This window comes from Cherax quadricarinatus, chromosome 37, assembly GCF_038502225.1.
Source record: "Cherax quadricarinatus isolate ZL_2023a chromosome 37, ASM3850222v1, whole genome shotgun sequence".
In the NCBI taxonomy this organism is placed as follows: Eukaryota; Metazoa; Arthropoda; class Malacostraca; order Decapoda; family Parastacidae; genus Cherax; species Cherax quadricarinatus.
In genome coordinates this window covers 9,520,631-9,536,040 of record NC_091328.1, presented here as the reverse complement: position 1 = coordinate 9,536,040, position 15,410 = coordinate 9,520,631, and the positions used below count along the sequence as shown (strand labels likewise).

The 15,410-nt window shown below is 42.9% G+C and overlaps 2 protein-coding genes across 4 annotated transcripts in view; one reads left to right on the top strand and one right to left on the bottom strand.

Annotated features, from left to right (window-relative positions):
• LOC128702211 (FYVE, RhoGEF and PH domain-containing protein 2) overlaps window positions 1-7,601 on the top strand; it is a 506,005-nt gene extending 498,404 nt beyond the window's left edge. For 2 of the 3 annotated variants that reach the window (XM_070091876.1, XM_070091875.1), the window contains 2 exons: window positions 3,130-3,315; window positions 6,487-6,922. In XM_070091876.1, coding sequence (XP_069947977.1) covers window positions 3,130-3,315; window positions 6,487-6,654 — 354 coding nt within the window. In that variant the 3' untranslated portion in view covers window positions 6,655-6,922. Of the gene's footprint in view, window positions 1-3,129; window positions 3,316-6,486 lie in introns of all 3 variants that reach the window. The other variant, XM_070091874.1, reaches the window with a different exon arrangement.
• LOC128702238 (glutamine amidotransferase-like class 1 domain-containing protein 3, mitochondrial) overlaps window positions 5,879-15,410 on the bottom strand; it is a 69,903-nt gene continuing 60,371 nt past the window's right edge. Inside the window, exon 7 of the mRNA XM_053796427.2 lies at window positions 5,879-5,898. Within this exon, the coding sequence (XP_053652402.1) occupies window positions 5,894-5,898 (5 nt within the window). The 3' untranslated portion in view covers window positions 5,879-5,893. The remainder of the gene's footprint in view (window positions 5,899-15,410) is intronic.

The following is a 15,410-nucleotide window of genomic DNA, read 5'->3' as shown; positions in this document are numbered from 1 at the left end:
TGGGTTATTGAGGCTAGGACTTTGGGTAGTTTCAAATTTAGGTTGGATAAGTACATGAGTGGGAGGGGTTGGATTTGAGTGGGACTTGCACATCAGAGCTTATTTCTTGGGTAGCATTGAAAATTGGGTAGGGCAAATGTTTTGTTTGTGGGATGAATTGTAAAGGACCTGCCTAGTATGGGCCAACAGGCCTGCTGCAGTGTTCCTCCTTTCTTATGTTCTTATGTTTTTTAGTAAATGTTTACAGGAGATGGGGTTACTAGCTCATTGCTCCTGGCATTTTAGTCACCTCATACGACACGCATGGCTTATGGAGGAAAGATTCTTTTCCACTTCCCCATGGACAATAGAGGAAATAAAGAAGAACAAGAGCTATTTAGAAAAAAGAATAAAAACCTAAATGTTTTTTTTTTTTTTTTTTTTCAACAAGTCGGCCATCTCCCACCGAGGCAGGGTGACCCAAAAAAGAAAGAAAATCCCCAAAAAGAAAATACTTTCATCATCATTCAACACTTTCACCACACTCACACATTATTACTGTTTTTGCAGAGGTGCTCAGAATACAACAGTTTAGAAGCATACACATATAAAGATACACAACATATCCCTCCAAACTGCCAATATCCCAAACCCCTCCTTTAAAGTGCAGGCATTGCACTTCCCATTTCCAGGACTCAAGTCCGACTATATGAATCCCTGAATCCCTTCACTAAATATTACCCTGCTCACACTTCAACAGATCGTCAGGTCCCAAGTATCATTCGTCTCCATTCACTCCTATCTAACATGCTCATGCACGCTTGTTGGAAGTCCAAGCCCCTTGCCCACAAAACCTCCTTTACCCCCTCTCTCCAACCCTTTCGAGGACGACCCCTACCCCGCCTTCCTTCCCCTATAGATTTATATGCTTTCCTTGTCATTCTACTTTGATCCATTCTCTCAAAATGACCAAACCACTCTAAATGACCAAACCACCTCAACAACCCCTCTTCTGCTCAATGACTAATACTTTTATTAACTCCACACCTTTTCCTAATTTCCACACTCCGAATTTTCTGCATAATATTTGCACCACACATTGCCCTTAAACAGGACATCTCCACTGCCTCCAACCGTCTCCTCGCTGCTGCATTTACCACCCAAGCTTCACACCCATATAAGAGTGTTGGTACTACTATACTTTCATACATTCCCTTCTTTGCCTCCATAGATAACATTTTTTGACTCCACATATACCTCAACGCACCACTCATCTTTTTTCCCTCATCAATTCTATGATTAACCTCATCCTTCATAAATCCATCCTCCGACACGTCAACTCCCAAGTATCTGAAAACATTCACTTCTTCCATTTTTCTTTATCTAATTCATTTGATACCTTCATCACCTTACTCTTTTCTATGTTCACTTTCAACTTTCTACCATTACACACATTCCCGAACTCATCCACTAACCATTACACATCCCTGTCTAAGACCTACTTTTACCGGGAAGTAGTCTCCCTCTCTTCTACACACCCTAACCTGAGCCTCACTATCCTCATAAAAACTCTTTACAGCATATAATAACTTACCACCTATTCCATATACTTGCAACATCTGCCACATTGCTCCTCTATCCACTCTATCATATGCCTTTTCTAAATCCATAAATGCAATAAAAACTTCCCTACCTTTATCTAAATACTGTTCACATATATGCTTCAATGTAAACACTTGATCTACACATCCCCTACCCACTCTGAAACCTCCTTGCTCATCCGCAATCCTACATTCTGTCTTACCTCTAATTCTTTCAATTATAACCCTACCGTACACTTTTCCTGGTATACTCAGTAAACTTATTCCTCTATAATTTTTAGTCTCTTTTGTCCCCTTTCCCTTTATATAAAGGGACTATACATGCTCTCTGCCAATCCCTAGGTACCTTCCCCTCTTTCATACATTTATTAAACAAAAGTACCAACCACTCCAACACTGTATCTCCCCCTGCTTTTAACATTTCTGTCATGATCCCATCAGTTCCAGCTGCTTTACCCCCTTTCATTCTACGTAATGCCTCACGTACCTCCCCCACACTTACATTCTTCACTCCTAAAAGATGGTATACCTCCCTGACCAGTGCATGAAATTACTGCCTCTTTCTTCCTTAACATTTAAAAGTTCCTCAAAATATTCTCGCCATCTACCTAATACCACCATCTCCCCATCTACTAACTCCCCTACTCTGTTTTTAACTGACAAATCCATACTTTCCCTAGGCTTTCTTAACTTGTTTAACTCACTCCAAAATTTTTTCTTATTTTCATTAAAATTTCTTGACAGTGCCTCTCCCACTCTATCATCTGCTCTCCTTTTGCACTCTCTTTACCTTTCTTTTACTCTTCATATATTCTGCTCTTCTTATAACACTTCTGCTTTGTAAAAACCTCTCATAAGCTACCTTTTTCTCTTTTATCACAACCTTTACTTCATCATTCCACCAATCACTCCTCTTTCCTCCTGCCCCCACCCTCCCATAACCACAAACTTCTGCCCCACATTCTAATACTGCATTTTTAAAACTATTCCAACCCTCTTCAACCCCCCCAGTACTCATCTTTGCACTAGCCCACCTTTCTGTGAATAGTGTGTATGTATATATATATGCATGTGTATGCCTGTGTAGTGTGACCTAAATGTAAGTAGAAGTAGCAAGATATACCTGTTATCCAGTGTGTTTATGAGACAGAAAAAGACACCAGCAATCCTACCATCATAATTTTCTTCATTTCAAATGAACGGTGTTTTTCTGTATACTGATTCTTCATTTATCACCTCTTTATATTTTTTTGGTGGGGGCAGTTTGAATGTTTCTTGTTGACTTGGTTATCTCTTCATCAGCAGACTTCTGTTTTTGAAATGCTAAGATTCACAAAATCCTAGTGACTGAATCATTCTTTTTGCATAGGTACCCCATTGTCTGACCTTTTTGGGTTATCCTAGGTAATTTACACACGTTACTATGTATGATAATTTGTGTAACTATTTGTGTGCCTGTACCTAAATAAAGTTATACAGCATGGTATTAGTCACAGAGTATCTTTAAGTAAAGGAAGTAATCCAGTTTTCTTTTTGTCTTCTCACTTAGGTTTCTGCCAAAACTGGAGGAGCAGTAATACAAGGGTTTCTTCAACTTAAGACACACCGTAAAACCTGGGTGAAGCGGTGGTTTGCTTTACACACCGATTTTGTTCTTTATTCTTTTAAATGTGAAGCAGATGACCAAGCACTAACTGCTACACCTGTACCTGGGTTTACTGTGACACATCTACAGGTAAACTTAATTTTTGTGTACAGTATTAGGGTAGCAACTTGAGAATCATACATTTGTTAAAATATCCATATTACAGTAGTAGGATTCATATATACAGTGGACCCCCGGATTACGAAATTAATCCGTTCCAGAGAGAGTGACTTATCTTGAATCTGACTTATTCCAAATTAATTTTCCTCATAAGAAATAATGGAAATCCAATTAATCCATTTCAGACACCCAAAAGTATTAAAATAATGTTTTCTACATGAAATATACATTTACCTAAACATAAAACAATGATACATGAAGAATACAACAATAATATCACACTTACCTTTATTGAAGACATGGTGACATATGGAAGATGGGAGGAGGGGAGAGGATGGAGGAGTTTACAATTGTTGGGAAGGGGAATCCCACTCCATAAAGACTTCAGGTACCAAGTCTTTATCCTGGGTTACTACCCTCCATTGTTTTTTAATGCCACTAGGACCAGCTTGAGAGTCACTGGACCCCTGTCGCTCAGAAATGTCTTCCAGAGAGGTCTGTTTCTGGCATATGTTAGGAATTGTGTTGGGAGACAGGACAAGATAGTCCTTCAATATGACACTAATATCAGCTGTACGGCTTATTTATCTAACAAAATTTATCTGATAAGACATAATAAGTAAAATTAATAACATAGAAACATGATATATACTCTAGAATGAATAAAATAAGTCATTAAGCATGTCACGAGTGTTGCTGTGTTGTTGTTGTTGGGTGTATAAGGGCCACTGAGAGCATAAGCCTTACATAGTGGTGGTGGAGGCGGCAGCAGAGGCAGTGGTATTGTCAGTCGCCCTATATAACTCCAACAACATTGGAGGAGTTAGGTTGGTGCTCTCATTTTTCTATCGATTACTCGCTTAACTTACTTGCTCCAGTTAATGCTACACTTTATTGCTGGCTGGCGCTATAGCCTTTATCGACTCCTGCTGAATCACTGAAAAAGGCACATTCTCCCCTCTCTCTCAGCCCTTTACCAAAGGGCTGGCTGGCACTAGCTTTCTTTGGGCCCATGGTGGCTTATTTAGCAGTTACAAGTACTAAAAAGAATGGAATAGTACGAAATGTATCATAGGAACGCGTGGGATCGTCCTCACTGACTGGTAAACAATGGCACACTGGGCAGCTCAGGCCCCAACACGAATGACTTATATCGAGTTCAGTGACGTTCACTGAGCCAATATTTTGACACAAAAACGTTACTTATTTCAATGACGTCTTAATCCAGGGGTCCACTGTAGAAATAGAAAGGGGGAAAAATATGATTTATTCATGTCTGAGGCATTTTTACACTTAAAGCATCAACTTCCTCAGCAAAGGTAAAAGGGTGTAAATAGGTGCAATACCTCACAATTGAACAGGGTTAGTTAGACTAATTGTAAAGGTATTTTTCAAGTTACCTTCAGAAAGTATGTCAATTCCTCTTTCCCTCATTATGATTATGACTGTCATTTTTCTTAGTAATGAAGTTTAGTCATTTGTGCGTATATGAAGAGTGTAAAGAATTCCTAGGTTTAAACTTAATTCATTAATGATCTAAGCCCCTAATAATCAAACTTATTGGTGAGCACAAGCTCTGCAAGTTCTATTGTTTCCCAACTGCATCCAGTCACCATGAATGGTATGGCTACACCAACAGCAGCAGCACCTATTAAGTGGCAACTGAGAAACCAACAAAATAACTAGAATAATGATCAGAGAAACAAAGCTTATCCATCTCCACAGCACTGATATAACCATTCCATTAAGTGACCTCATTTCTCCAGTTTGAGTCTTCTACTTCTCCAAGAAGTAGTACATTCCAGCAATACAAATGGAAACAAAGATGAGGAAGCAGTGTTAAAGAAAATCACTAAAGAATTCATGGAAAGGCTGCAAATCAAATTTGCCCTAGGGCAATTGCCTTTCTTCCTGCTGCAGGGAGCATGAAAAACAATTGCCATCACAGGGGTGGTGTACTGCACAGTACAGGCACAGGGATGATGTACTGCACACTACAGGCTTGATAAAATTTAACAAAGGTAACTGAACAAATGAATAACTGAAGAATTGAGACACTTATGCAATATACGGGAATCTTTATTGAAGATTATTATTATTATAATCAAAAAGAAGCGCTAAGCCACAAGGACTATACAGCACAACATTTTGCCACACAGTGGCTTTATCAGTTCAGTACGAAGCAGGAAGGTATAAGGAGAGGAGGAGTTTGAGGTAATCAATCTCTCAGCCTGGAAATATTTTTTTTTTTTATACACAGGGTTTGACAAGGTTAGGTTAAGGATCCCTAGCTTTATTGACAAGCTTAGAGCTGTTACCTACATCAGCTCATTTGAAAGCATTTTTATTGTTATGAGACATACAAGTAGGAAACAGGATGAAGTTGGAGCCATCTGTGGGCCAGCATTTTCATCTGATCAACTGACTTTATCTCATTGACATCATAATGCTGGGGATAAATTATCTCAGATGAAGTGATGTTCGGGAGAAGGGTACAGCCAGAGTAAAGTTGCTGCTTTCTGCCCGTCTTGTTGTATAGAAGCTTGCTTCATGCTGTCCTCGAAGTGGATCCAAGTGTGGTGACATAAAAAGAAAAATGAAAGTTTCACTTTTTAACTTTAGTAATGTTCACAGAAGGAATTACTAGCCCCTTGCTCCCGGCATGTTAGTTGTCTCTTACGACATGCATGGCTTACGGAGGAAGAATTCTGTTCCACTTCCCCATGGAGAAATAAACAAGAGCAAGAGCTAGTAAGAAAATAGAAGAAAACCCAGAGGGGTGTGTATATATATGCTTGTACATGCATGTGTAGTGTGACCTAAGTGTAAGTAGAAATAGCAAGACGTACCCAAAATCTTGCATGTTTATGAGACAGAAAAAAGACACCAGCAATCCTTCCATCATGTAAAACAATTACAGGCTTTCATTTTACACTCACTTGGCAGGACTGTAGTACCTCCCTGGGTGGTTGCTGTCTACCAACCTGCTACCTAGGACCCACACACATTTACTTTTGTAAATGTACCTTGGTACAGATTGTGTTAGCATTACCCTAGCAGAACTGTGCCTATTCCTTAATGTCAGAACATGAAATTCATTTTATATTACCTTGCCTGACAATTATTTAATTTTATTCCTAGGGAACACGAAATGAGAGCGGCATTAGTGAAAAGGAAAAGGAGAGAGCATTTAAGCTTCATCATTCTAAGAAGCACTATATATTCCAAGCAACTTCAAAAGAAGAATCTCAGAGGTTTGTAATCAGTGCAAGCACTTGCACAATTCTTATATTGTACTTCAGTTTTTAATCCTATTTATGAATTAATGTAAAATGTTATGAAAGTAGCAGGTATAATGATACCAACAATATGGAAGAAAGGATTTCTTTATTGGAAACATTTTAGTGCTAAGACCTTGGTCATGTCAAATAATACAAGAGAACAAAGTATATTTTCTTTTTTTCAACAAACCAGCATATCCCACCAAGGCAGGGTAGCCCAAAAAGAAAAACGAAAGTTTCTGTTTTTAAATTTAGTAATTTATTCAGGAGAAGGGGTTACTAGGCCCTTGCTCCCGGCATGTTAGTCGCCTCTTACAACACGCATGGCTTACAGAGGAAGAATTCTGTTCCACTTCCCCATGGAGATAAGAGGAAATAAACAAGAACTAGAAAGAAAATAGAAGAAAACCCAGAGGGGTGTGTATATATATGCTTGTACATGCATGTGTAGTGTGACCTAAGTGTAAGTAGAAGTAGCAAGACGTACTCGAAATCTTGCATGTCTATGAGACAGAAAATAAAGACACCAGCAATCCTACCATCATGTAAAACAATTACAGGTTTCTGTTTTACACTCACTTGGCAGGACAGTAGTACCTCCCTGGGCAGTTGCTGTCTACCAACCCACTACCTACATCAAAGTATATATAGGAGAGAAAACAGGTCAGTGGTGGTGATCAGGTGAGGGTGTCAGGTCATCTAACCACTTCACTGTTGGAAGCCCCAAAATTTAAGTGCTAGGTGTCAGCATTTAAAAAAAAAAAAATTCTGAAATGGTAGAGAATCTTTCTGAAAAACCAAAAGTACAAAAATTTGATGACAGATTTTAGAATTATACAGGCGCAAAGTTAGTGGTGTGTGTGTACAATTTATGCATCAGCGATTTTTGCCTTTTTTGGGTCTTATTTTAAACCAGTTCCACTGCTCAGTTCAACCTAGTTCTTAGCTAGTTTCCTGGTATGCCTTCTGTTCTATCAATTGAGGAAACCCCCCATTCAGCTATCAGAACTACTCTGTAAAGTGCACCGAAGTGGATAATTTAGCCAGTTTTCAACAAAATTAGGTTCCAGTTTAAAAACAGAGTCCAAAATCAACTCTGTAGACATAAGAGGCACTAAAACAACATTGCCTCTGTTCATTAATCATGTACCCAGGCCTCTACTATATTACACTTGCCCTTCATTTTGAATTCATCATACAAAAAATTGATGATTCACCCTATAAAACATAACTAGAGTGATTGGTCATGGTTTATGGCATGCTAAGTTATTTACACAATATATCAGTGAAAAATGACAGTATCGTGTGGGGCATGATATTTTTAAACAGTGCACACTCACCAGGCACATTTTCTCACATCTAAGCCAAAATTTACACCACTTAGCTTACCTGAGAGAGCTGAGCTGAAAACATAGATCTATGTAGAGACCCAGTGTCAGTAATGTAAATCTATAGACAAGGTGGTGAAAGGGCTAATAACTGTCACATGGTAGCAAGGAATCAGCATATAGTAGTATCGTGTGTAAGGGCAGTTGAGATGGTGTACGTTCCAGGTCTTTGTTCTGTGTTATCAGTAATAACAATAAGGATGCTTCAATACAGTGGTGCCTATCAGTGTTGGATTTTCTGTAGATCAGCTCTGATTTTTTCTAGTTCATAAGATGTTCCTCTTTGGATTGTGAGATAAGCATTTATGGTTGCATACGTTCTTGTGTCCTCGGACCCGTGTAGAATGATTCCTCCCTGTTTCTCCTACGCATGTCTTGTTGCACCTACATGGTTTGTCGGAGGGATTTGACAAACCAAACGGTAAAGCTGGCATTTACACAATACCATGTGGAGGGTGCAACAAGATGTATATAGGAGAAACAGGAAGAAATCTTTGTACATGGGTTTGAGGACACAAATACATGCAATTGAGATGACACCAAAAAGGCTTGTCTTGCACACATGAAAAGAGGGGCATCCCATGAATTGGAACCAACCAGAACTGAACTACAGAGAATCCAACATTGATAGGCACCCCACTATTGAAGCATCCTTAGTTGCTACTACCAACACCATAGACAAAAGATCTGGCAAGTACACCATCTTAACTACCTTAGTACACGTGAAACTACTCCACGATTCCTTGCTGCCATGTGACACGGTTGTTAGATGATGTTTTTACCTGATCATCAGCAGTGACCTATTTCTTCTGCTCTATGTATATACTGTATTCTCTCATTTTCTTGTATCATTGGGAGTGACCAAAATCCTAGGACTGATTATTATTATTATAATCAAAAAGAAGCGCTAAGCCACAAGGGCTATACAGCGCTGCAGGGTAGGGAAGGAAGCAAGGGAATTGGATGGCAGAAGGGAGGGGGGATGATCAGCAGGTTACAGAAAACAGCGGGGCAGGGGATAGTACGGGGGTAGAGGGTAGCAAGAGATACAAGTAGAAAGGGCTGAAAGTATCAAAATTTGTGGAGTAAGTCAGTCGTTGTCAAAAAGTCAATGAGAGAGTCCGGATGAAAGGTGGGTCCATCAGCGAGAAGGGAAGGTAAAGAGAGAGCAGCGGGGCGAAGACGACGACAGAGGTAAATTCTGCGTGCTCGTTGATAAAGTGGGCAGTCCAACAGAATGTGGCTGACTGATAATGGAGCTTGGCAATTCTCACAGAGAGGAGCAAGACGCCTCTCCATGAGATATCCATGAGTAAGACGAGTATGGCCAATGCGAAGACGGGAGAGAGTAGTCTCCCAACCTCGACACTGGTGATAAGAAGACGGCCAGTAACCTATACTCGGTTTAATAGACTGAAGTTTGTTGCCGAGCATAGTAGACCAACGTTGTTGCCAACGGGTGTGAAGGTGGGAAGATATTACAGCAAAATAGTCCGTACATGGAATACCTCTATAAGAAACTGGTAGGTCATGTACTGCTGACTGCGCAGCAGTGTCTGCCTGTTCATTGCCCTGTACGTCAACATGACCAGGGACCCAACAAAAAACAATATCTTTATGCTTAGTAAAGATGCGGCGTAGCCAAAGTTGGATACGGAGGACTAAGGGGTGAGGTGTATCAAATTTTTGTATAGCCTGTAAAGCACTAAGGGAGTCTGAGACAACCACAAATGATGACACAGGCATAGATGCAATACGGATAAGTGCTGTAAGGATGGCATATAATTCAGCAGTAAAAATACTAGCTGAAGATAGTAAATGCCCTTGTACGACACTGTCCGGAAACACTGCTGCGAATCCTACGCCGTCAGAAGACTTAGAGCCATCTGTGTACACAGCAATGGCATGAGAATGAGAGTGAAAGTGGTCAAGAAAAAGAGAGCGGGAAGCGACCGTAGACAGTTGGGCTTTCGAGCAAGGGAGGGAGAAAGAACAGACTCGAACAGCTGGAACTTCCCAGGGGGGTAGGGAAAAGTGTGATGCTACATGTACATAGAAAGGTGGTAGTTGAAGAGAAGACAAGAGCGAATGAAGGCGAAGAGAGAAGGGACGGAGTAAGCAGGGGCGGCGAACAAATAAAGAATGTCTACTAATATCAGTGACCATTCTATAAATGGAAGGATTGCGGAGATCATGAGAGCGTACATAGTAGCGCAGGCAATGGGCATCACGGCGATCGGATAAGGATGGAACGTTCGCTTCTGCATAGAGGCTTTCGACAGGGGAAGAGCGAAAAGCACCAAGGCATAAACGTAATCCTTGGTGATGAATGGGGTTAAGGCTAGAGAGAGTAGCAGGAGATGCCGCTGAATAGATCTGGTCACCATAATCAAGTTTCGATAAAATAAGGGTGGAATGTAGGTGAAGGAGGGTTCGACGATCAGCTCCCCACGAAAGATGAGCAAGGGTTTTAAGAAGGTTCAGCCGGCTGTGACAAGTTGCCTTCAGAGAGGTAATGTGAGGTTTCCAGGATAACCTACGATCAAAGAGGAGGCCCAGAAACTTGACTGTATCACGTTCAGGGATACGTGAGCCATAGAGGTACAAAGGATGATCAGAGATGACAGAGCGTCTAGTGAAAGTGATTTGGTGGGTTTTAGTGCTGGAAAATTTAAACCCATGTGTGGTGGCCCAATTGGAAACACGGTCGACTGCATGCTGGAGAGAAACTGTAAGGAGGTGACAGTCAGCGCCTGCACAGGCAATAGCGAAGTCATCAACATAGAGTGATGACCAAATATTTGATGGAAGACTAGAGGCCAAATCATTAATAGCAAGGAGAAAAAGTGTTGTGCTCAGAACACATCCCTGGGGGACACCTTCAGCTTGGATAAAGTCCGGGGAGAGCACATTATTAACCCGAACACGGAAATGCCTGTCAGTTAAAAAGTTCTTAAGGAAGGATGGTAGATTGCCTCGAAGGCCTAAGGAGTGGGCTTGGGCTAAAATATTATACCTCCAAGTTGTGTCATATGCCTTCTCAAGATCAAAAAATATGGCAATAACTGAGTGGTTATTCGCAAAGGCATTACGAACATACGTATCCAAGCGCAGTAAGGGGTCTATGGTAGAACGTCCCTTACGAAAGCCATATTGACGAGTGGAGAGACTGTTGTGTGTCTCTAAATACCACACTAAACGTCTATTTACTAGACGTTCCATTACTTTGCAAACTGCACTGGTAAGAGCAATGGGACGATAGTGGGAGGTTTCATGTCCCGTAGTGCCTGGTTTGCGGAAAGGGAGAACAATGGCGGATTTCCACAGCTGTGGAAGAACTCCTTGTGACCAAATAAGATTGTAAAGGCGTAATAGGACTGCAAGGGCTGACTGATGTAAATGTTGTAGCATACGAATATGAATGTCGTCGGGCCCAGCTGCCGATGATCGACAAGCTGAGAGTGTTGCCTCCAGTTCTTGAAGTGTAAAAGGCACATTATACTGTTCTTCTCTGAGAGAAGAAAAGTCCAAGGGTGCTAACTCTCTGGCAGACTTTGAGGAAAGAAATGAGGGGCATAGATGGAGTCCCTGAGAAATACGGACCAGATGATTGCCAATTTCATTGGCAACATCTAGTGGGTTTGCTATATCAACACCGGCAACCCGCAGAACAGGAGCCGGGTCAGGAGAATATTTACCACTCAGTTTTCGTACTTTTTTCCAGACTGCACTCATAGAGGAAGCAGAGGTGATGGTGGAGACATAATCTCGCCAGCAAGTGCGTTTAGCGTCACGGATGACACGGCGAGCGATCGCACGCTTCTGTTTAAAATCAAGGAGTCGCTCTGTGGTTCTATTGTACCGGTACCTGCCCCATGCAGCGCGTTTCAAACGTACTGCACGAGCACAAGCAGGAGACCACCAAGGCACGCATTTCTGAGAATGCCTGCTCGAAGTTTGGGGTATAGAATGAGAAGCTGCGGTGAAAACGGAGGATGAGAAGAGGTGTAAAAGCTCATCGATGGAGGACGAAGAAGGAACCTCTTTAAAAACAGTCAGGTGTGAGTAAAGGTTCCAATTTGCCCGATTAAATTGCCAGCGTGGGGTGCGAAGAGGTGGCGAATATGAAGGGGAAGTAAGAATGATTGGGAAATGATCACTGTCATGTAAGTCCGGGAGAACAGACCAAGTAAAGTCTAATGCGGCGGAGGAAGAGCAAACTGAGAGATCGATGCAAGAGAGAGTATGAGTCCGAGGATCAAAATGGGTGTGAGTACCTGTATTTAAAACATGGAGGGGGTGGGTGGCAAGAAAAGCCTCTAACTGAATTCCACGGGAATCACAGTGAGACCCTCCCCAGAGGAAATGGTGGGCATTAAAATCACCAAGTAACAGAATTGGTGGCGGTAATGACGAAACAAGGAAGGCAAAATCCGGAATAGATAATGCCCGAGAAGGAGAGAGATATAAAGAACAGAGCGTATACCACCTATGTAAGTGGATACGGGCTGCTGTGTAATGCAGCGAAGTATGAACAAATAGCTGATGGTACGGAATATCAGTGCGGAGAAGAAGGGCACTTTCATTAAAGGTCCCATCAGGAAAAGGATCTGAAGAATACAATAAATTATAGCCTGAGATGTGAGAAATAACAGCAGAGTGTAATTTTGGTTCCTGTAAGCAAACACCAACAGGGGCAAACTGGGAGAGTAACATCTGAAGCTCACCCCGATTACCCCTGAGGCCACGTATATTCCACTGTAAAAAGGCCATGAATGGCAATGATAAAGATACTTGAAATCCGCAGGTAAGGGTTCCTACGGACTAGGAGGGTTAGAAAAGTCCACATGCGGAGGCAGTGGAAAATGTTCAAGCAGCGAAGGAACGGTGCGCTGTGAAGAAAGGAGTTGCGCAGATGGAGCAGAGGAGAGAGAAAGAGCGGAAGGTGGATCAGTGTCCATTGATGGTTTGGTCTCTGCAATATATTCAGAGATTGCTTCAAGTGTTTCAGAATTCAGAGATGTCGTATGGGAGACAATATTGGGAATGGTAGGGGGAGGATGAGTAAAGATTGGAACTGTATTGGACTGTACCAAGGTAGGGGGGGGCGAAAGGGTGGAGGGAACTGGAGAAGCGTGGCAGGGGACAGAAGAGACAGGAACCTGGGAGGTGGCAGAAGAGGAAGAAACTTGGGAGGGAACAGGGGAGGAAGGTACATTACGAGGAGGAGGGTGAACCTCTGCACTTGTAACTGAGCCAGTGAGAGGGGAAGAACTAGGGACAGAGACAGGGAGGGTAAAATGAGGAGGTGGAAGATGGGTAGGAGGTGTTACCGGACCTTTTTTTGACTTTTGAGAAGTAGAGGGACGATTGGGAAGAGGTGTCGTACGAGGTCTCGTCGATACTGAGGCTTGTAAGAGAGAACTCGAAGAAGCGAGATTAGACTGAGGCGTTGAAGTAGGGACGTCTGAGCCGAGGACAGCAAAAGGATTAGATACAGGAGTGATTATGGGAGAGGTAACCACAGAGGTGGGTGTAGAAGATGGGATACCAGAAGTGGGGGGACGTTTTGAAACACGGGAATAAGAAACACGTGGGAGTCTCCCTTGGAGGCGGAGATGAGAAACTGCCATGGCATAAGGGAGACCTTCTGTCTCTTTGAGGTAACGGATTTCCCGCTCGTTTAAATAGACCTGACAACGGCGAGAGTACGAAGGGTGAGCCTCATGACAGTTAAGGCAAGAGGGAGATCGATTGCAAGACGTATTAGAATGGTCATCGGCACCACAGACTGGGCATTCGGCGATAGATCTGCAATATTTCGCTGGATGGCCAAATCGCCAGCAATTTCTACACTGTTGTGGTGTAGGGATCACCTTTCGAACTTGTAACCGATGTCCTGCTATATAAACTGAGGATGGGAGTTCTCGGCTGTCAAAAGTTAAACGAGCCACATTGCTAGGGTATCGTCTCCGCCCACGGGCAGGAAGAACGTAAGTGTCTACCTTGAGGATTGGGAGATCTTGGAGTTCCAGCTGTTCTAGAATGTCGGTGCCGCATGTCTGGAAATTTTGTTGAACTATGGTATGGGGCAGAATAACGGTACCACTACAAGAATTGAGGGAATGATGTTTTTCAAGGGTGACAGGAACAGTATCTATATGGGAAAGACGAGAGAGCTCACGAGCCTGGGTAGCATTCTGTACGGTAATGATGCGCGTACCGCTCTTAAGAGCATGAAAAGAAATATCTTTACCAACATGGCGTAGGAGTGCCTTGCCAATACTATGGTCAGAAAGATAGGCAGTAGAGGAAGTTGGTCGCAAAGTGAAGAATTTAGTCCACTGTTCAGTCTGAAACTGAGCGTGGAAAGGTAGTGAAGGACGTGTCGATCTTTTCTGAGAAGAACGAGAAGGTGAAGGTGGAGAAGTATCATCAGCAGGTAATTGTCGTTGACGTTTAGGCGTGGGACCAGAGTTGGTCCGACGTGGAACGGGTCGGCGATTTGAAAATTGCCGCACCGTAGAGGGAGAGGCCGGAAGCATAGTCAGAGGAGAGCGAAGGTCTGATAAATCGAAGGAGTCAGTCGAGGCCTCAGTACCTGAAGCAGGTGAGGAAACAGCACCGGCAATAGGTACAGAGGCATGAGGAATGTCTGAAGAGTGGTCCAAAGACGAGGCGGGGTCAGAACGGGGTGCGGTATCAAGAAGGGGCCCGGGGGTAAAAGGTTCATGGACTAGGGCTGCCATGGTTAGGTTACTTCTTTCTTTTTGTTTTTAAGAAAAAAAAAGAAAGAAGAAAAGAAAATAAAAATAAAAAAAAGAAAAAAAAAAAAAAGGGGGGACCGGGGAGGGATAGTTCCTAGGAGGAATGAAAGGGCCAGAAATCTCCCTCCGCGCCCAAGAGGACTCGACACCGCTAGTAGCGCAGATGCAGCATGGAACCCGTGCCATACCCTACCCTTCATGCCAGTAAACCAGCAATCTGGGATAGCAACCTCACATCTGCCGAGCTACCTCGGTGGACAAAAGAGAGGGCGGCCGGATATCCGCCACAAAGCATACCTCCTTCAGCCACCACCCCCGGAATCCGAAAGGTGGCTTCCAGAGATACACCCGTCGCCCAAAAGACACCCAAAGCTACTCCGGGATACCGGAGAGGGATCGGGACATCCCTAGGCAATCCAGATTCCACGGCAAACTACGCCACCGCCAAGAAACCTCAACGGAATGGGATCGACCCCGGTGTCCTTTCCTCTACCTAGGAACTAGCGTGCCTGTGGGAGAAATCCCAAAGGACAAAAAGAGGAAGGGCAAAAGGGAGGAGTGGGGAGGAGGAGGAGGAAAGGAAAAAGGGGAGGATGGGGAGGATGGGATAGGGGAGGGGAGATTGGGGG